Source organism: Choloepus didactylus, chromosome 2, assembly GCF_015220235.1.
Source record: "Choloepus didactylus isolate mChoDid1 chromosome 2, mChoDid1.pri, whole genome shotgun sequence".
In the NCBI taxonomy this organism is placed as follows: Eukaryota; Metazoa; Chordata; class Mammalia; order Pilosa; family Megalonychidae; genus Choloepus; species Choloepus didactylus.
The window spans coordinates 37,414,567-37,435,585 of record NC_051308.1 but is presented as its reverse complement, the minus strand read 5'-3'; the positions used below and the strand labels follow the sequence as shown (position 1 = coordinate 37,435,585).

The following is a 21,019-nucleotide window of genomic DNA, read 5'->3' as shown; positions in this document are numbered from 1 at the left end:
GTCTTACCACAAAATTTTAAATCTCACAATGTAGTTCTTAAATTGAGTTAGCTTTGGGAGTGGTGCTACTGTTAAGACTTTCTATCTTGGCTTCCAAAATTATAATTCTGGAAAAACACCCTTTTGTTGGTCATTTTACCCTTCTATGGTTAGAACATACACTCCTAGGAATGCTATGGAGAGGAAGTGTTCAGAGTGCCTTGAGAAAATAGGCCCCACTAGAGCAAGAAAAATATCATAATTATTGCTTAAGGGTCAACACTTCACCCACACCATATGCCTTTTTGCAAAGCCATTTCAGATCCTTGAATACCTTAGTACCAGTTCTACTTACTCTAGGTTACTTGGCCATTAAGTGAACAGTCACTAAGAAAAAGATACCTTTGAAGCAGTCTGGTCCCATTACTCTCCAGCCATCACCCTTCCTTGTCCTTTGTCCCCATTCTCCCCTCCTTCAATTTTTCTCTTAAAAAAGCAATCACCTGCATGTATGAATTTTTCAACACTCCAGGCTCCAAGAAAGCTGAATACATGTTGACTTTGCTGTGCCTACAGATTGCCTTCTAACAGTCCTAACCCCTTCCATGAAAGCTCACTGGTAGCACCAGCCACTGGAATTTTTTAATTCCAGTAAATTAATCCACTTTGTTGGAAAGGAATGTGCTGCCTCTCCCCCAGTTCCCCAACATTTCAGAGGTGACTGCTCAGTTCTCTTCTCCAGACCCACTATCCTCCTATTTAAAATCTGTGTTCAGAATGCCTTGAATATGGTGGATGTGGTCTTTTATTTTGGTAGATGAATTTAGGAAGAAGCCTGTCTTGAATGGAGTTCTTCAAGCCATCCTTAGTTACTGAGCATCTTTCCAGACCAGGCCCTATTTTTTTGGCAGTCTTTGAAGAAAGACAGTGTGGGCAAAATGAGGCAGATGAGCTCAAATACCTGGTCCAGAAGTTAGCTCCAATCTTCTTGAACTGACCCAGGGTTTTCAGCCATCTTTCAACAAAATGACCCAGGGTTTGATCCCTTTTGCCATTAGGTGGATGCTTTCATCTGAGAAGAAGCTAAATATCAGGGTTGGTCAGATCCTGAAGTTCAGTTCTAGCTTGGAGCATGTTAAAGAGCTACAAAGGTATGCAAGTGTAAAGAGAAGAAAAAAAAAAAAAAACAACCATGAGAAAAGAGCAAAGGAAGAAAACTAATATAATGATCTAAAAACAATCTTCAGAAAATGATGATCAGTGTTCTGCATCTTTCCTAAAGACAGAACAAGAGAAAAAGAATGAAAAAAAGGTTTGATGGATTTGGGTTAAATAAGGAAATACTCTGCAAATGGAGATTGTTAATGAAAAAAGATGGATTCTGCATCTTTGGAAGTCCAAAAATCTCCCTAGAGGATGTCCAACCCCACCTGACTTCTAAAGGTTCCCAACAATCCTGATAGTTGCTGCTTTTGTTCTCCTTAAACCAAATTGCCTACACTGTTCTGGATGTTTAGCATGATTTGAAGAGCTTCATGAAGACAGGGATCATTTTCTCTCTCAGTTCTTTATTCCTCAGAAACCTGGCCACTATATCTAATTACCTAAGTGGTTCAAAAGCTGCAAACCTTACCTGAGGACATTCTAGGAAGCCTGGGAGATTGAAAGTGGGCATTGGTTCAAATCCAGCTTAACTATTCCCTGTTCCCTTGCTGCTGTGGTCTAGGGCAAATCACTTAACTTCACCAAGACTGTTTCCTCATCATCAACAGAAGTGTTTCTATAGCAGCACCTTTAAGAAGCAAGGTTGTTTTGAAGTTTCAAGATAATGTTTATAAGCTTGGCATATAATATGTACTTAAATAAAACATAGGTATGTTTATTACGCTATTTGCTAAGGCAAAATAGTACAATGCCAGAGGTACAGAAGTCAACCTGCCCTTACTCAGTCCATGAGCTTCAGACTGGGGCAAACAAAATGACCATTTCCCAAAGGAACTTTCCATGGAAGCCTGTCATTAGCAGGCCTCCTAGACCTGGGATGAAGCATAACAGTGAAGTCTGGTTTTTAGGCAAACTTTCGTGAGGCACACTAGTTTTCCTAATGCCAGACAAACATCCAGGAGATCACAGGATATACATCTGTTTGAGCAACTGTTGATTTATTACATTAGATTTATTACATTACAAGACAAAATAGAGATAGCGAGTTGGATTCTAGCACATTAAAAGATTATCCTGCCAGATTACCCACCAGCGCTGGCAACATGGGATTTGGTCTTCCTGCCGAAGTGCTCCATTTGGACACAGAACATTCATTCATTCCCATAGACAGTGAGCTTCCTGTGGAAAGGAAAACCATGCAGGCCAGTGTGGAGTTCTCTCTGCCTGCAGCCCCTTCTTCCTGTACTTCTAAGGCCCACGTTCAACATCAGCTTCTGCATGGTGAGGGGGTTCTCTTCCTTCAGGCCCCCTGGTCGGCCACCTTGATAGAAGAGGCTGAGGGAGACTTCTGCCAGCCCGTTTCCGCTGGGCTGGCGCTGTCACCCTGCTACTGGGGTTTTTCAGGCTCTTCCCTCTGGCTTTCTTCTTTGTACCAGGCCCTCGCAATGTTTTCTTGCTGCTTATGGGAGAGGCTGGCTTCTTGGAGGAGCCTTTCTCAGAGGAGGGTTGGGCTGGGCTGGGTAATTTTCTAGCAGCTTTCTCTGATTGCTCCTTTAGCAAGTCCAAGACTGTCTCTGGAAAATAAACATTTATTTAATGGTGAATATATGTCCTGAAAAATAGCTGTAAGGGAAACCCCACTCAGGAAACCTAGACTGCATAAGGGTTACTTCATATAAATTCTTTAAAATTAATATTTTTAATCCTCTTAATTGGCCTCGATCTAAATATATATATTCTGAGATAGCATCCTATTTTTCTATCTCCCCACTTTAGCCCAAGAAAAATTCATCATTCTTGGGGCGATACCAGCCCCCCATACATTTTTCTATACCAGAACCTCAGTGCTGTATTTATTTCTTTATTTTCTTACATTCCTCCCACCCCACCCCCATTTGACTCTGAATTCCTTCAAGTCAGAGAGTTTAGCATCCACCTCTGTATCCCCAGGTTTTAGCATAGCACCTGTGGCATAGTAAGTACTAAATGAACAATGCCAAATGAAGGAATGAATGAATACATGAACAACTGAATGAATGAATGAATGGAAAATGACAGTCACAATAGAAGCAGGTGTCGTTCCCACTCACTCTGGCATGCAGAGAACATGTAAAGACTAAGCCACAAGTAACAGTCCTCACCCAAAAGATAGCTCCTAAGGGAGAAATGAAGACCCCCACCCCCACCCCACCCTGGGAGAGATTGTAGAGTTTTTGCCAAGGGCACTGGGCCTGTACCCAAAGCCAACACCCGACTAAGACTCAAAGACAGACTCACTGGCGAGTGGCCTGAACTGGATCCGCCTACTCTTAGTTTTCACTGGCAATGGCTTGTACTGGCACTTGCCGGGGGGTGCTCGCCTAAAACAGAGAGAGAAGGGGTGATGACACGAGGCTCTGAAGAGGTGACCAGGAAATCAATGTCACCAGAGGGTGTACATTTTCAAGAATTGGGTTCAGCCCTCAGTTATCCATGGGATGGGGTAGATGTAATAGGAAATAAGCTCAGGTGGAGGAGAAAGGGCAGGGACCCGGGGGCACCTCAGGCTCTGGGGAAACAGTGTAATGATGGCGTTATGGACACGGCTAGGGCGAAAGATGGAATCGGTGGAATCCTGGTGACCATGGGCAAGTAAACTGTGCTAAGCCTCAATTTCTGCATCTGTAAAATAAAAAAAATAGTACCCACTTCACAAGCAGCTGGTGAGGATTAAATGAGATCTGTGTACCTGGAACACCATAAATGACTGATAAACAGTGAGGTAGAAACACACGGAACAGTTCCCAAAAGGTAATAAAAGTGCTCGATAGAAGAGGACACTGACAATGATTAGATAATGCCACACACTAATTCTTAAGCTTCTCTTCTCCTGGATGCAGGAGACTTTGAAGCCTGGGAGCACTCTTGCTATATATGACCAGACCAGAACAGAGGTGGAACCTCGCAGCCAGTCCCCACTGCCTGCTTTGCCTTGCTCCAACCCTGTCTCTAGCTGCCATCACCCTCACTCCAGGTTTAAAAAAAAAAAAGTATTTAGCAAGCACTTCTATAGTGCTTAGGCACCGTTCTACATACGTTACAAATGTTAACCCCATGAATCCTCACAGCAACCCTGTGAGAAAGGTGTTATCATTATCCTCATTTTTACAGATGGGTAAACTGAGGCACACAAAGGTAAGAAACAGACCCGAGGTCCCACAGGTTGTCAGTGGCAGAGCTGAAATTCAAAGAACATGTTCTTCACCATTGTATTCAACTGCCTCTCAAGGAAGGAAAGGAAGAAAGGACAGAAGGAGAAGATAATATATAAATGTCAATTGCGAGGTGGGCAGGGCAAGATGGCAGACTGGTGAGCTGTAAGTTTTAGTTACTCCTCCAGGAAAGTAGGTAAAAAACCAGGAACTGCGTGGACTGGACACCACAGAGCAATCTGTCTTTGGGCATACTTCATACAACACTCATGAAAATGTCGAACTGCTGAGATCAGCGAAATCTGTAAGTTTTTGCGGCCAGGGGACCCGCGCCCCACCCTGCCAGGCTCAGTCCCGTGGGAGGAGGGCTGCCAGCTCTGGGAAGGAGAAGGGAGAACTGCAGTGGTAGCCCTTCTCGGAAACTCATTCTACTGATCCAGACTCCAACCATAGATAGACTGAGACCAGACACCAGAGAATCTGAGAGCTGCCAGCCCAGCAGACAGGACACAGGCATAGAAAAAAAAAAATAACACGAAAAACTCCAAAATAAAAGCAGAGGATTTTTGGAGTTCTGGTGAACACAGAAAGGGGAAGGGCGGAGCTCAGGCCTTGAGGCACATATGCAAATCCCGAAGAAAAGCTGATCTCTCTGCCCTGTGGACCTTTCCTTAATGGCCCTGGTTGCTTTGTCTATTAGCATTTCAATAACCCATTAGATCTCTGAGGAGGGCCCTTTTTTTTTTTTTTTTAATCCTTTTTTCCTTTTCTAAAACAATTACTCTAAGAAGCCCAATACAGAAAGCTTCAAAGAATTGCAATTTGGGCACGTCAAGTCAAGAGCAGAACTAAGAGAGCTCTGAGACAAAAGGCAATAATCCAGTGGCTGAGAAAATTCACTAAACACCACAACTTCCCAAGAAAAGGGGGGTGTCCGCTCACAGCCACCATCCTGGTGGACAGGAAACACTCCTGCCCATCGCCAGCCCCAGAGCCCAGAGCTGCCCCAGACAACCCAGTGTGACGGAAGTGCTTCAAATAACAGGCACACACCACAAAACTGGGCGTGGATATTAGCCTTCCCTGCAACCTCAGCTGATTGTCCCAGAGCTGGGAAGGTGGAGCAGTGTGAATTAACAAAGCCCCATTCAGCCATCATTTCAGCAGACTGGGAGCCTCCGTACACAGCCCAGCAGCCCAGAACTGCCCTGGGGGGACGGCACTCACCTGTGACATAGCACAGTCATCCCTCAACAGAGGACCCGGGGTGCACAGCCTGGAAGAGGGGCCCACTTGCAAGTCTCAGGAGCCATACGCCAATACCAAAGACTTGTGGGTCAGTGGCAGAGACAAACTGTGGCAGGACTGAACTGAAGGATTAGACTATTGCAGCAGCTTTAAAACTCTAGGATCATCAGGGAGATTTGATTGTTAGGGCCACCCCCCCTCCCCGACTGCCCAGAAACACGCCCCATATACAGGGCAGGCAACACCAACTACACACGCAAGCTTGGTACACCAATTGGGCCCCACAAGACTCACTCCCCCACTCACCAAAAAGGCTAAGCAGGGGAGAACTGGCTTGTGGAGAACAGGTGGCTCGTGGACGCCACCTGCTGGTTAGTTAGAGAAAGTGTACTCCACGAAGCTGTAGATCTGATAAATTAGAGATAAGGACTTCAATAGGTCTACAAACCCTAAAAGAACCCTATCAAGTTCAGCAAATGCCACGAGGCCAAAAACAACAGAAAATTATAAAGCATATGAAAAAACCAGACGATATGGATAACCCAAGCCCAAGCACCCAAATCAAAAGACCAGAAGAGACACAGCACCTAGAGCAGCTACTCAAAGAACTAAAGATGAACAATGAGACCATAGTACGGGATATGAAGGAAATCAAGAAGACTCTAGAAGAGCATAAAGAAGACATTGCAAGACTAAATAAAAAAATGGATGATCTTATGGAAATTAAAGAAACTGTTGACCAAATTAAAAAGATTCTGGACACTCATAGTACAAGACTAGAGGAAGTTGAACAACGAATCAGTGACCTGGAAGATGACAGAATGGAAAATGAAAGCATAAAAGAAAGAATGGGGAAAAAAATTGAAAAACTCGAAATGGACCTCAGGGATATGATAGATAATATGAAACGTCCAAATATAAGACTCATTGGTGTCCCAGAAGGGGAAGAAAAGGGTAAAGGTCTAGGAAGAGTATTCAAAGAAATTGTTGGGGAAAACTTCCCAAATCTTCTAAACAACATAAATACACAAATCATAAATGCTCAGCGAACTCCAAATAGAATAAATCCAAATAAACCCACTCCGAGACATATACTGATCACACTGTCAAACACAGAAGAGAAGGAGCAAGTTCTGAAAGCAGCAAGAGAAAAGCAATTCACCACATACAAAGGAAACAGCATAAGACTAAGTAGTGACTACTCAGCAGCCACCATGGAGGAGAGAAGGCAGTGGCACGATATATTTAAAATTCTGAGTGAGAAAAATTTCCAGCCAAGAATACTTTATCCAGCAAAGCTCTCCTTCAAACTTGAGGGAGAGCTTAAATTTTTCACAGACAAACAAATGCTGAGAGAATTTGCTAACAAGAGACCTGCCCTACTGGAGATACTAAAGGGAGCCCTACAGACAGAGAAACAAAGACAGGACAGAGGGACTTGGAGAAAGGTTCAGTACTAAAGAGATTCGGTATGGGTACAATAAAGGATATTAATAGAGAGAGGGAAAAATATGTCAAACATAAACCAAAGGATAAGATGGCTGATTCAAGAAATGCCTTCACGGTTTTAACGTTGAATGTAAATGGATTAAACTCCCCAATTAAAAGATATAGATTCGCAGAATGGATCAAAAAAAATGAACCATCAATATGTTGCATACAAGAGACTCATCTTAGACACAGGGACACAAAGAAACTGAAAGTGAAAGGATGGAAAAAAATATTTCATGCAAGCTACAGCCAAAAGAAAGCAGGTGCAGCAATATTAATCTCAGATAAAATAGACTTCAAATGCAGGGATGTTTTGAGAGACAAAGAAGGCCACTACATACTAATAAAAGGGGCAATTCAGCAAGAAGAAATAACAATCGTAAATGTCTATGCACCCAATCAAGGTGCCACAAAATACATGAGAGAAACACTGGCAAAACTAAAGGAAGCAATTGATGTTTCCACAATAATTGTGGAAGACTTCAACACATCACTCTCTCCTATAGATAGATCAACCAGACAGAAGACCAATAAGGAAATTGAAAACCGAAACAATCTGATAAATGAATTAGATTTAACAGACATATACAGGACATTACATCCCAAATCACCAGGATACACATACTTTTCTAGTGCTCACGGAACTTTCTCCAGAATAGATCATATGCTGGGACATAAAACAAGCCTCAATAAATTTAAAAAGATTGAAATTATTCAAAGCACATTCTCTGACCACAATGGAATACAATTAGAAGTCACTAACCATCAGAGACTTAGAAAATTCACAAATACCTGGAGGTTAAACAACACACTCCTAAACAATCAGTGGGTTAAAGAAGAAATAGCAAGAGAAATTGCTAAATATATAGAGAGAGAGACGAATGAAAATGAGAACACAACATACCAAAACCTATGGGATGCAGCAAAAGCAGTGCTAAGGGGGAAATTTATAGCACTAAACGCATATATTAAAAAGGAAGAAAGAGCCAAAATCAAAGAAATAATGGATCAACTGAAGAAGCTAGAAAATGAACAGCAAACCAATCCTAAACCAAGTAGAAGAAAAGAAATAACAAGGATTAAAGCAGAAATAAATGACATAGAGAACAAAAATCAATAGAGAGGATAAAAATCACCAAAAGTTGGTTCTTTGAGAAGATCAACAAGATTGACAAGTCCCTAGCTAGACTGACAAAATCAAAAAGAGAGAAGACCCATATAAACAAAATAATGAATGAAAAAGGTGACATAACTGCAGATCCTGAAGAAATTAAAAAAATTATAAGAGGATACTATGAACAACTGTATGGCAACAAACTGGATAATGTAGAAGAAATGGACAATTTCCTGGAAACATATGAACAACCTAGACTGACCAGAGAAGAAATAGAAGACCTCAACCAACCCATCACAAGCAAAGAGATCCAATCAGTCATCAAAAATCTTCCCACAAATAAATGCCCAGGGCCAGATGGCTTCACAGGGGAATTCTACCAAACTTTCCAGAAAGAACTGACACCAATCTTACTCAAACTCTTTCAAAACATTGAAGAAAATGGAACACTACCTAACTCATTTTATGAAGCTAACATCAATCTAATACCAAAACCAGGCAAAGAAGCTACAAAAAAGGAAAACTACCGGCCAATCTCCCTAATGAATATAGATGCAAAAATCCTCAACAAAATACTTGCAAATCGAATCCAAAGACACATTAAAAAAATCATACACCATGACCAAGTGGGGTTTATTCCAGGCATGCAAGGATGGTTCAACATAAGAAAAACAATCAATGTATTACAACACATTAACAAGTCAAAAGGGAAAAATCAATTGATCATCTCAACAGATGCTGAAAAAGCATTTGACAAAATCCAACATCCCTTTTTGATAAAAACACTTCAAAAGGTAGGAATTGAAGGAAACTTCCTCAACATGATAAAGAGCATATATGAAAAACCCACAGCCAGCATAGTACTCAATGGTGAGAGACTGAAAGCCTTCCCTCTAAGATCAGGAACAAGACAAGGATGCCCGCTGTCACCACTGTTATTCAACATTGTGCTGGAAGTGCTAGCCAGGGCAATCCGGCAAGACAAAGAAATAAAAGGCATCCAAATTGGAAAAGAAGAAGTAAAACTGTCATTGTTTGCAGATGATATGATCTTATATCTAGAAAACCCTGAGAAATCGACAATACAGCTACTAGAGCTAATCAACAAATTTAGCAAAGTAGCGGGATACAAGATTAATGCACATAAGTCAGTAATGTTTCTATATGCTAGAAATGAACAAACTGAAGAGACACTCAAGAAAAAGATACCATTTTCAATAGCAACTAAAAAAATCAAGTACCTAGGAATCAACTTAACCAAAGATGTAAAAGACCTATACAAAGAAAACTACATAACTCTACTAAAAGAAATAGAAGGGGACCTTAAAAGATGGAAAAATATTCCATGTTCATGGATAGGAAGGCTAAATGTCATTAAGATGTCAATTCTACCCAAACTCATCTACAGATTCAATGCAATCCCAATCAAAATTCCAACAACCTACTTTGCAGACTTGGAAAAGCTAGTTATCAAATTTATTTGGAAAGGGAAGATGCCTCAAATTGCTAAAGACACTCTAAAAAAGAAAAACGAAGTGGGAGGACTTACACTCCCTGACTTTGAAGCTTATTATAAAGCCACAGTTGCCAAAACAGCATGGTACTGGCACAAAGATAGACATATAGATCAATGGAATCGAATTGAGAATTCAGAGATAGACCCTCAGATCTATGGCCGACTGATCTTTGATAAGGCCCCCAAAGTCACTGAACTGAGCCATAATGGTCTTTTCAACAAATGGGGCTGGGAGAGTTGGATATCCATATCCAAAAGAATGAAAGAGGACCCCTACCTCACCCCCTACACAAAAATTAACTCAAAATGGACCAAAGATCTCAATATAAAAGAAAGTACCATAAAACTTTTAGAAGATAATGTAGGAAAACATCTTCAAGACCTTGTATTAGGCGGCCACTTCCTAGACTTTACACCCAAAGCACAAGCAACAAAAGAGAAAATAGATAAATGGGAACTCCTCAAGCTTAGAAGTTTCTGCACCTCAAAGGAATTTCTCAAAAAGGTAAAGAGGCAGCCAACTCAATGGGAAAAAATTTTTGGAAACCATATATCTGACAAAAGACGGATATCTTGCATATACAAAGAAATCCTACAACTCAATGACAATAGTACAGACAGCCCAATTATAAAATGGGCAAAAGATATGAAAAGACAGTTCTCTGAAGAGGAAATACAAATGGCCAAGAAACACATGAAAAAATGTTCAGCTTCACTAGCTATTAGAGAGATGCAAATTAAGACCACAATGAGATACCATCTAACACCGGTTAGAATGGCTGCCATTAAACAAACAGGAAACTACAAATGCTGGAGGGGATGTGGAGAAATTGGAACTCTTATTCATTGTTGGTGGGACTGTATAATGGTTCAGCCACTCTGGAAGTCAGTCTGGCAGTTCCTTAGAAAACTAGATATAGAGCTACCATTCGATCCAGCGATTGCACTTCTCGGTATATACCCGGAAGATCAGAAAGCAGTGACACGAACAGATATCTGCACGCCAATGTTCATAGCAGCATTATTCACAATTGCCAAGAGATGGAAACAACCCAAATGTCCTTCAACAGATGAGTGGATAAATAAAATGTGGTATATACACACGATGGAATACTATGCAGCAGTAAGAAGGAACGATCTCGTGAAACATATGACAACATGGATGAACCTTGAAGACATAATGCTGAGCGAAATAAGCCAGGCACAAAAAGAGAAATATTATATGCTACCACTAATGTGAACTTTGAAAAATGTAAAACAAATGGTTTATAATGTAGAATGTAGGGGAACTAGCAGTAGAGAGCAATTAAGGAAGGGGGAACAATAATCCAAGAAGAACAGATAAGCTATTTAACGTTCTGGGGATGCCCAGAAATGACTATGGTCTGTTAATTTCTGATGGATATAGTAGGAACAAGTTCACAGAAATGTTGCTATATTAGGTAACTTTCTTGGGGTAAAGTAGGAACATGTTGGAAGTTAAGCAGTTATCTTAGGTTAGTTGTCTTTTTCTTACCCCCTTGTTATGGTCTCTTTGAAATGTTCTTTTATTGTATGTTTGTTTTCTTTTTAACTTTTTTTTTTCATACAGTTGATCTAAAAAAGAAGGGAAAGTTAAAAAAAAAAAAAAAATGTCAATTGCCCCCTCAGAATTTAGTGGAAAGATAGACTGAAGAAGCTATCTGCATCCACCGCTACAGAAGCTAAAAAAAAAAAAAAAAAAGCCTGGATAAGTCAATGTAATTATAACTGAATTGAGTGGGTAAGGCTGAAATGACTCTGATCCACAAAGAGAGCTAAATTCCTAGCCTGGGTCCCCTTCTTACTAGCTGCACCTTGGCAGGAAATTTATTTGTGTAGGCTTCAGTTCCCATATCCATAAATTGAGGATGTTAATCTGCCTCGTGGAATTTCTTCAGCATTAAATGAGATCCTGCACTTAAAGCACTTAGCACAGGGTCTGCTACACAATAATCATTCAATAAATGTCAACTTGAGAAAACGGAGACTAAATAAGGATTTCTTCCGGGTAGAAAGGCTTTACAGACACTTAATATATGGCCTCTCATGACTGCTCTAGAGATAAAGAGGAGTTAAATTATCCCCCAACCAAATCAGGAAACTGCCAAAGGAAAGAAAAATGGACTGTCTCAGGAAACGTATCAGTAGAAGGAGCAGGAGAATTCCTGACCCAGGCGTTACCTACCCCCAGAAGCACAAGGCCCTGGGTCTGCTCCATCCCCTGTGCACAAAGCACTATGTGCTGGGCGGTACCAAATTCACCTCTGGACAATCTGTGCTCTTGGCTATCAGCAGAATGCCAGACCCAGCCTCAGGAAGCCGTGGTCAGGGGCTGAGCCTCTTCCAGGAACTTGTGAGAACACATAAACCAAAACCCTGTTGCCAAATGGAAGCTGAGCTGGGACTGGCCCCTGGGCCCTGACCAGTGACTGGACCTACTTGCCTAAAGTCTACTGAACACCAACCCAAACATGGCTTATGTAAACCTCATGGGCAAGTTTTCTTCTGCAGGTCTATCTGCAAACTGATTCACAGGGAAACTTGGCAAGGATCCTGAGGTAAATCCAGTGCCCTTCCCAGACTCCTCAGAGAGATGCACTGTATGACTCCCAGGGGCAGATACACTGGCATCAGACCCAGTGACTCCAAAAGTGGGGAGCTGTATTGTGCCTGGATGGTTGGAGACTGGTTAGCCTTTGAGAGAGGTGGGCAAATAAGCAGAAGTAAACAGCAGAGAGTCCACCAAGTGAACAAATACTGCCACAGTGGAGATGCTGAGAACTCTGACAGGAAGATATTTGCCAAAGACTTTGAGACCTCAACCAAGCCCTACAGATAGGACACCATACTTATCCAGGTAGTCAGAGGTTTGGCCCAGTTATCAGATGATCCAAAACAGACTTTCCCAGAAGCGTATCAAAAAAACAGGAGCCATAAGGCTCAAGACCTTCATTTCCAACCACAAAGAGACCATTTCCCAAATATTCCATAGTTCCTTTAGACACATTATTCTATACATTTGTCCAAACTGTTTTTCATCTGGACTGTGTATTTGCTTCATTGATAAAATTTTGATAATTCTTGGGAAGACAGTTTTTATTACCTGCCATGGAGATAAGGACTGATGAAGAAGCACCCATGAAGAAGACGAAACCAACTCTCACCTTGAGGGGTCGACAAATTTGTAAATAGATCCACGTGGTGCATAAGCACTGGGGTAAGAGGTGGCCAGAAAATACAGCTCCCCTAAGGAAATAGGGACAGGCAAGCAGGACATCAGACAGGACTGAGACACAGAGCCGGATTCACAGAAAATAATCAAAATAGGGCTATGGCCCTAAAATGCAGCCCCAGCACCAGAATCGTGGACTCCTGATTGGCACGCAGGCTTTTTACCAGACTGTGAGCTCCTCGAGGGAAAAGACCATCTTCGAACCCCCAGGGCCCAGCTCCAAGAGTGGCACATCAGAGCTACATCAGGTATGTTTATTGAACTACACGGGCTTCTCCCTTATTTCTTTGCTCTCAGAAACTTTACCTCCATTCATCTCTTTTTCCTTCACCATCTCTTTTCTATATAAGGATTCTCTGAAACCTTGGAAATAGGATTAAACCAGCTGAAGACCATTTATTATTCGCTTTATATCTCTCCCTACTTGAGTCCTTTAGTTTCCCTCAGCCTCACTCTTATCCTTGTTTCCTCCTTCAGTCCTTGGGTTCCTTATTTCCTTATGAACCTCCCCCCTCTTCAGCCTCTTCTTCCTGTCCTCTCTGCACCCCACAAAAGTTACTTCTACCCACTCTCTCCTTCATTTCATTAGCAAGAGCCACTGTTTCCTCCCATTTACTCCTGTTTGAACTCCAGAGAAGGCTATTCCTTCCTTGAGTACCTCACTCCACCATGATTTACAGCTATCTGCGGGTATTGGGTTTATGAGCTTCAGAGTTAGGCAAATCTAGGTTCAAATTCTGGCACCACTAATTACCAGCCATGTCAGCTCAGGCAACCTATTAACCTGCATAACCCCCAGGATATTTATTTATTAGTAAAATGGGGATAATGAGACCTCACATGATTGCTAGGTATTAAATTAGAAAGTATATAATAGTAATCGGTAATTACTGTTACTTTCTTATCTCTCTACTCCTTCAGAACTAGTGTTGTGTGTTAAACTTACCTGTGTAAATCTGACACAATGTTTGTACAATTGTACTGAATTCAATCTTCTCACTGTTGTGTGCCCTCCACAGCTCTCTCTCAATTTTATGGAAGAAAACATCCACTACACTGCAAATTTGCAGAGCCTAGAGGGTCTTCAAATTTGTAGAGAATAATGACCAATGTTTGTCTTGTGCTGGATAGAAGCTTTGTGTGCTTTGCAAAGCCCCACACACAGGGTAAAATCTGCCTAACAGACTATGGTTTTGTGTAGTGACAAACTATATGTATAGTCTTCCCATATCAGGGGGTCAGAGGAGTTGGGAGACACTCTAACCAAGAGGAGTTTGCCCCTCTGATTGGAAACCCCAGGCACGTGAGAGGTGATTCTCGCATTAGGTAAGTGAGGTGTCTGCTAAGTGTCTGCTAAGGGTCCGCTCGTGTACAAGTCTCCCACGTGCAGGGCCCCACAAGCCACGCAAAGGCCTTCCTGATCTAAAAGGAGAATTTAAAACCCTGGATTGCTGCCTATTCCCTACATGTGACTGTATGTTTTAAACATGTCAAAATTTCCCATTGCATTTCAGGGGAAAACAAAGTGTTTGAGGTTAATTTCAGCTGTAGTATTTAACTGACATTTTTAAAAATATATTTTTTAAGGAAAAAAAAAAAAAACGAGTTACAATGTGCCATGTAAGACAAATGCACACAGTGTGACTTTACTGCAAGCGTTATTACTTTGGGCAGCCCTCTTGCAAATGTGCTTCAGTGACAGTCAGAAATCCAATCCATTAAACTCAGCAGTGAGCAGCTCCACACCAGTTACTCACTCAGCAGTTGTTTATTTACACCAACTATCAGCTATAAGAATTCTGTAAATAAACTATATAGCAATAGTTGAGGCAGAGGTAAGATGGTTCAATTAAAAAATTACTTTTATCCATAGCCTGTGACTGATAAAAAAATAATACTCAGATTTAAAAATGTTTATGAGTAAGAAAGAATATGACAAGAGCAGAAAATCTAAATCAGTTTATGCAAAAACACAAAAGCAAGCAATTCTGGAAGAGAATAATTTGCCTCACCAACAGCCTCACTGGCTTTAGGGCAGCCCTTGAGCAAAGTCTGGTTTGTGAACAACTTGGCAAGTTCACTCCATAAAATTCAGCCAAGGACATTTAATTTTGTTTGCCAACTGTACTGAGTGGTAGCCAAAAACTGCCTGTTTTCTCCTGAAAGAGTCTAAAGGCACAAACAACAAACCAAACCACCAAAGCCAGGGTTTCTGTGTCCACCTAAAAGGGCAAGCCAAAGTAGACGGCAGCCCAGGGCCCATGGACAGGCCTGCCTCTGAGGGTCTCCAGCCTCCAGGGAGCTCCAGCAGGGCAGAGGCCCCACCATGGCCTGTGGCTTTCACATCATCCACTTTCCACTGAGCATCACTCTCCCAATCCGTGGTTTTTCTCCTTTTTCATATGTTTAGACTTCCAATTTGGAACTCTCACAAACTTTTTTCTATTCAAAATGATTGCATTTTCCAAAATATCCTCTATCCCATAAAATGCTCATCTTACCCATCTATTAATAAGCTAACTAAGAGGAAAGGGTTCAGGGGCTGACTGGATATCTGTTTATATCTTACTCAAGTATAGGTCTTATACATCTGCCCCATGGCTCAGAGGGGAGAGAAACCATTTAGGAAACCTTCAGGGCTCTGGTTTACACTTATAGAGAAGCCTCAGTCTGGAAGGAACCCCGAGAGAGCATTTTATCCTTTTCCTTGCCTCCAAGCACGGCTATACCCCATATCAAATGCTGAAAAGATCACAGGCCCTGTCCTCACTTAGGTAAACTTAAATAAAATTTCATTTTTGAAAATGTAACATAACTTATGTAAAACTAAAATTAAAAATGAGTTTTGTGATTACAAAAGCTTGAGAAATTTATTAGAGTTCTATCTCCCCCCGCCCCCCCATCACCACCCCCATGTGTACATGCACACATGCCTTGCCTTACTGGTGCCTTAGCATGTGCCTAATCTATCCATTGGGTAGCCTCCTACCCTTTACTCAGATCTCTCAAAAAAGAAATTCACCCTTGTTCACTTCTAGCAGTTGCCTTATCAACTCTTGGTAGGGTCAGGAGGAAGGCTGGCCCACCAGCGAGCTGCTCACCAGGGTGACCGCTCCCAGGCAACAACGGCAAAGTGAACACCCACTGCCCATTCAGTCTGACCCTGCCCATGGTCCCGTAACTGCAGACTAGAATAAAAGCAGGGAGGGAAGGAGCACATGAACCTCCTCCATAGTCAAAGACTGAAAAGACCAAAGTGTAGACCTTGCTTTGCCCCTCACAATGGGATGTGCAGTTCAACCAAGAAAGGGTAGTTTGGCCTATTCAGACTCTTTCCTCATTACTGAAAGAAACATTGTAATTACATCGTAGAAGGTGTTGTGATTATTAAATAAGATGAAAAATGAAAGGTGCATAGAACAGCGTCTGATACATACAAAAGATAATTAAATGGCAATGATAATAGTAGATATGGTAGTTAGCATATCAATAACAATAATAATAATAAATGTTCAGACAATGCCTGTGATTGTCTCAGTTCCAGTAAGCAGACATCAAATAACCCTGTATCCGTTACCTGCTTCATCTTCAGCAAAAGAGATGATGAACTTGCTATGGATGCTGATCAGCCCTGGGAAGGCACAGGCCTTGGTGTTGCCTAGGCAAATGTCCTGTTTATTCCATTTCTTGGTTTTTCTATCTTCCTGTAGAGCCATAAGTTGACTAGATGAAAAATAAAACCTTATATTTCAGGAATCCATATTTTCACTCTGCAGGATACTTTTTCTCCTAGAATTAGGGAATCTTAAAACCTTGGACTGGGTCTCCCATCAAGAGGGCAAAAACTGGTCTCCCCCATGAACCAAAAAGCTGCTTCAGAGCTAGTTCAGTCACCTACTTGCCCCGATGGGGAAATCCATTCTCTATTATAAAAAGAGTTTGGTGTCCTGTGAAGGGTGCATCACTACAAAAGACTAATCTTATTTGTATTAGTTCTGTGATCTTTAGCTAGTTGCTCTACATCGCTAAGCCTCAGTTTCCTCATCTGTAAAATGGGGAACAATAATAGAACTTACCATAGGGGTGGGTGGAGAAGATTAAATAAGATAATATACATAACGTTCTCATCAATGTGTCTAGCACATAGTAAGGGCTCAAAAGCTACTAGCTGTTATTATTATTCATTGTATAGTAACAGGGACAGTAACTTTCTATGTAGTAACAGGGATATGCTTCATATTCTTCTATCTCTTATCTGAAATAAAAGCAGGTTTTTAGAAGGAAAGGGGAAGTAAGTTGGGTAAAGCAAGGGTACTCATCAGAATCACCTGAAAAGTTTTATGAGTCCAGAGATGCCCAAACTCAGGTGATTCTGATGCATATACCCCGATTAAGAATCACTTGCTGTAAATTAACCAGTGGTATGTGTGGGGTGTGGTGGTGGATGGGGTCTGTGCAGAAAACACATAAACAACAATAAAATGCCAAAGATCTAACTAGTGATGATAGAGGAATCAACCAATTACTAACTCTACCCCACTCTGTAACCAAGAATTTCAGTATGAAAACATAAACATCCTTTCTAGCCAAGATGAAGTAACAGAACCTGACTTACCCTCCTGCCTTAGCCAAAAACTGAACAAAATAGAATGAATGATGGTTTAAAAAAACAAAACTAGGCATCAGGCAATGAATGTCTGTGATCCTTGAGAGATGGGAAACAAACAAGATGAGTCCTACAACTGTCCCAGCTTGCTACCTTGAAGAAGTTTCCAGCACAGAGAGGGGAAATGCAGGCACAGCCTAGCAAACTTGTTGAAAAGTCAGAGCTAAGAGTACAGGGAGATCATTTGCAGGTAGAGTTTGCAGGATGAAATATTGTAAAGAGGGCTGCACAGAGAAATGACCTCCAGAGATTTGCAAAGGGTTGCCCTCAAGTATTCATCAGTCTACTCAATAGTGGATACATGTGAGGAAACTGCCTGAAGCAGAGGCTAAAATTAAAGGGAAAAACAGCCAACACTTACACAAGACCAGGAATAGTGTAAGTGTAATTCATGGGGCACTGAGTAAAGGTCTTAGGAAGTTCTTTACTCAGAAGTAGGGAGTAAATAACTCTAGAATAAGCACCACTTTTCCAAGTAATGTAACTGTATCCTAGAACAAAATTCAAGAATATTTATAGGAATACAAAAAATACCCACCACCCAAGAAGTAAAATTTATAATGTGTGGCATCCAATTAAATATTACTAGGCATGTAAAAAAAAAAAAGGAGGCAAATACAACCCACAGTGAGGAGAAAAAAATCAATCAATTGAAACTGACATAGAAGAGATACAGATATTAAAATTAGCAGACAATAACATTAAAACTATTATTACCATTTTCCATATGTTCTGAAGTTAAGTAGAGTCATGGGAGATATAAAAAAGACCCAACTCAAATTTTGAGAGATGAAAAATACAATGTCTGAGATAAAAATTTAAAAATACTGGGTGGGATAAATGGCAAACTAGACATTGCAGCAGAAAAGATTCATGAACTTGAAGACATAACAATAGAAACTATCCAAAATCAAACACAGAGGAAAAAAATGTTTAAACATGAACAGATCATCAGTGAGCTGTGGTACAACTTTAAGCTGCCTAATATACATGTAATTGGAGATGTCCAAGGACAGAGCAAGAGAGTGGGTAATTGAAAAAAATTTTTGAAGAAATAATAGTCAAAAACTTTCCAAATTTGATGAAAACTATAAATTCATAGGTCCAAGAGGTGCAACAAATTACAAACACAAGAAATATGAAGAAAAATACAAGGCACATCATAATTAAATTGTACAAAATCAGTGATAAAGAGATAAAAAAAAAATACAAAAAGCAGCCAGAAGAAAAATGACACATTACATGTGGAGGAAAAATATATAAGGATAACAGCAGATTTCTCATTGAAAATGATGCAAGACAGAAGATAATGGGGCAACACCTTCACAGAATTAAAGAAAAAACATGTTAACATAGACTTCTATATCCAGTGAAAACATCTTTCAAAAACGAAGGCAAAATAAAGACTGTTTCAGACATGAAAAAGCTGAAAGAATTCATCACCAAATCACTGCCCACCTCCCTGCATGGGATCTGACACCCAGGGGAGTGAATCTCCCTGGCAACATGGAATATGACTCCCGGGGAGGAATCTAGACCCAGCATCGTGGAATGGAGAACATTGTCTTGACCAAAAGGGGGATGTGAAAGGAAATGAAATAAGTTTCAGTGGCAGAGAGATTCCAAAAGAAGCCAAGAGGTCACTCTGGTAGGCACTCTTATGCACAATATAGACAACCCTTTTTAGGTTCTAATGAATTGGAATAGCTAGCAGTAAATACCTGAAACTATCAAACTACAACCCAGAACCCATGAATCTTGAAGACAATTATATAAAAATGTAGCTTATGAGGGATGACAATGGGATTGGGAAAGCCATATGGACCACACTCCCCTTTGTCCAGTGTATGGATGGATGAGTAGAAAAATGGAGGCCAAAAAAAAAAAAAAAAAGGCACCCAGTGTTCTTTTTCACTTTAATTGTTCTTTTTCACTTTAATTTTTATTCTTATTATTTTTGTGTGTGTGGTAATGAAAATGTTCAAAAATTAATTTTGATGATGAACACACAACTAGATAATTATACTGTGAACAACTGAATGTACGCTTTGTATGACTGCATGGTATGTGAATATATCTCAATAAAATTGTATTAAAAATAAATAAATAAATATGTCATAAGGAAAAAAAAAAAGAAGAATCCATCACCAGGAGACCCATTATACCAGAAATGTTAAAGGAAGTTCTTCAGGTAGAAGAAAAACTGTATTGAAAGGGAATATGCATCTACAAAAGGAATGATGACAATTGGGTATGGTGACTGTATTACTTTCTTCTTGCTGCTATAACATATTACCACAATTTGGTGGCTTAAAACAACACACATTTATTATCCCACAGTTCTCGAGGCCAAAATTCCAAAATGGGTTTCAGTGGGTCAAAATCAAGGTTTCAGCAGAGCTGCACCCCCTCTGGAGGCTCTAGGGGAGAATCCATTTCCTTGCCTTTTCCAGTTTTCCAGGCTGTCCTCATTCCTAGGCTCGTGGACCCACATCACATCGCATTTTCCCTCCCTCATCACATTGCCTTCACCCTCTTCTGTTTTCAGATCTCCCTCTGCCTCCCTCCTATAAGAACACCTGTGATTATATTTAGGATTCACCCAGATAATCCAGAATAATCTCCCCATCTCCAGATCCTTAACTAAATAACATATAAGGTAACATCCTCAGGATACAGGGATTAAGATCTGGCTATCTTTGAGGGGCATTATTCCGCCTACCAGAGTAACTCTGTGGATATATATATTCTTATTATTTAAATCTACTTAGAAGACAATTGACTATTTGAAAATAATAGCAATGTATTGTGAGGTTTATAACATATGTATAAGTAAAATGTACAACAGTAGCATAAAGGCTGGGAAAGGAGAAATTGAGGTATGCTGCTACAAGGTTCTTACACTACAGTGTAAGTGTACAAAAGCCCCTCCCTTTGAGTGTGAACTAGTCTAATGACTTGCTTCTTACCAACAGAATATGACAAATATTCTGTCACTTCTATGTTAGGCTACAAAAGGTTATGACTTCCATCTTGTTGTCATACTCTCTCACTTGTTGGCTTTGAGGAAGCAAGTTGTCACGCTGGGGAAGCCCACGTGACAAGGTACAGAAGGTAATCTCTAGCCAACAGCCAACTAGGGACTGAGGCCCTCAGTCCACAAACCCTGAAGGAATGAATCCTACAAACAACCACATAAATGAGCTTGGAAGCAGATAATTTCCCAGTTAAGCCTTCAGATGAGACTCTAGACCTGGTTGACACCTTGACTTCAACTTCATGAGAGACGGAGAAACAGAGGACCAACTAAGCAATGGATAGTTTCCTGATCCACAGAAACTATGAGATAATAATTGTATGCTGTTTTAAGCCACTGCATTTTGTGATAATTAGTTTG

The 21,019-nt window shown here is 40.7% G+C and overlaps 1 protein-coding gene across 2 annotated transcripts in view; it reads right to left on the bottom strand.

Moving 5' to 3' along the window:
- Positions 1-2,141: 2,141 nt before the first annotated feature.
- Positions 2,142-21,019, bottom strand: part of HHIPL2 (HHIP like 2) — a 33,247-nt gene continuing 14,369 nt past the window's right edge. Inside the window, exons 6-9 of one of the 2 annotated variants that reach the window (XM_037823372.1) lie at positions 16,534-16,679; positions 12,889-12,970; positions 3,421-3,503; positions 2,142-2,711 (exon numbers count right to left, since the gene is read on the bottom strand). In XM_037823372.1, coding sequence (XP_037679300.1) covers positions 2,392-2,711; positions 3,421-3,503; positions 12,889-12,970; positions 16,534-16,679 — 631 coding nt within the window. In that variant the 3' untranslated portion in view covers positions 2,142-2,391. Of the gene's footprint in view, positions 2,718-3,420; positions 3,504-12,888; positions 12,971-16,533; positions 16,680-21,019 lie in introns of both variants that reach the window. The other variant, XM_037823380.1, reaches the window with a different exon arrangement.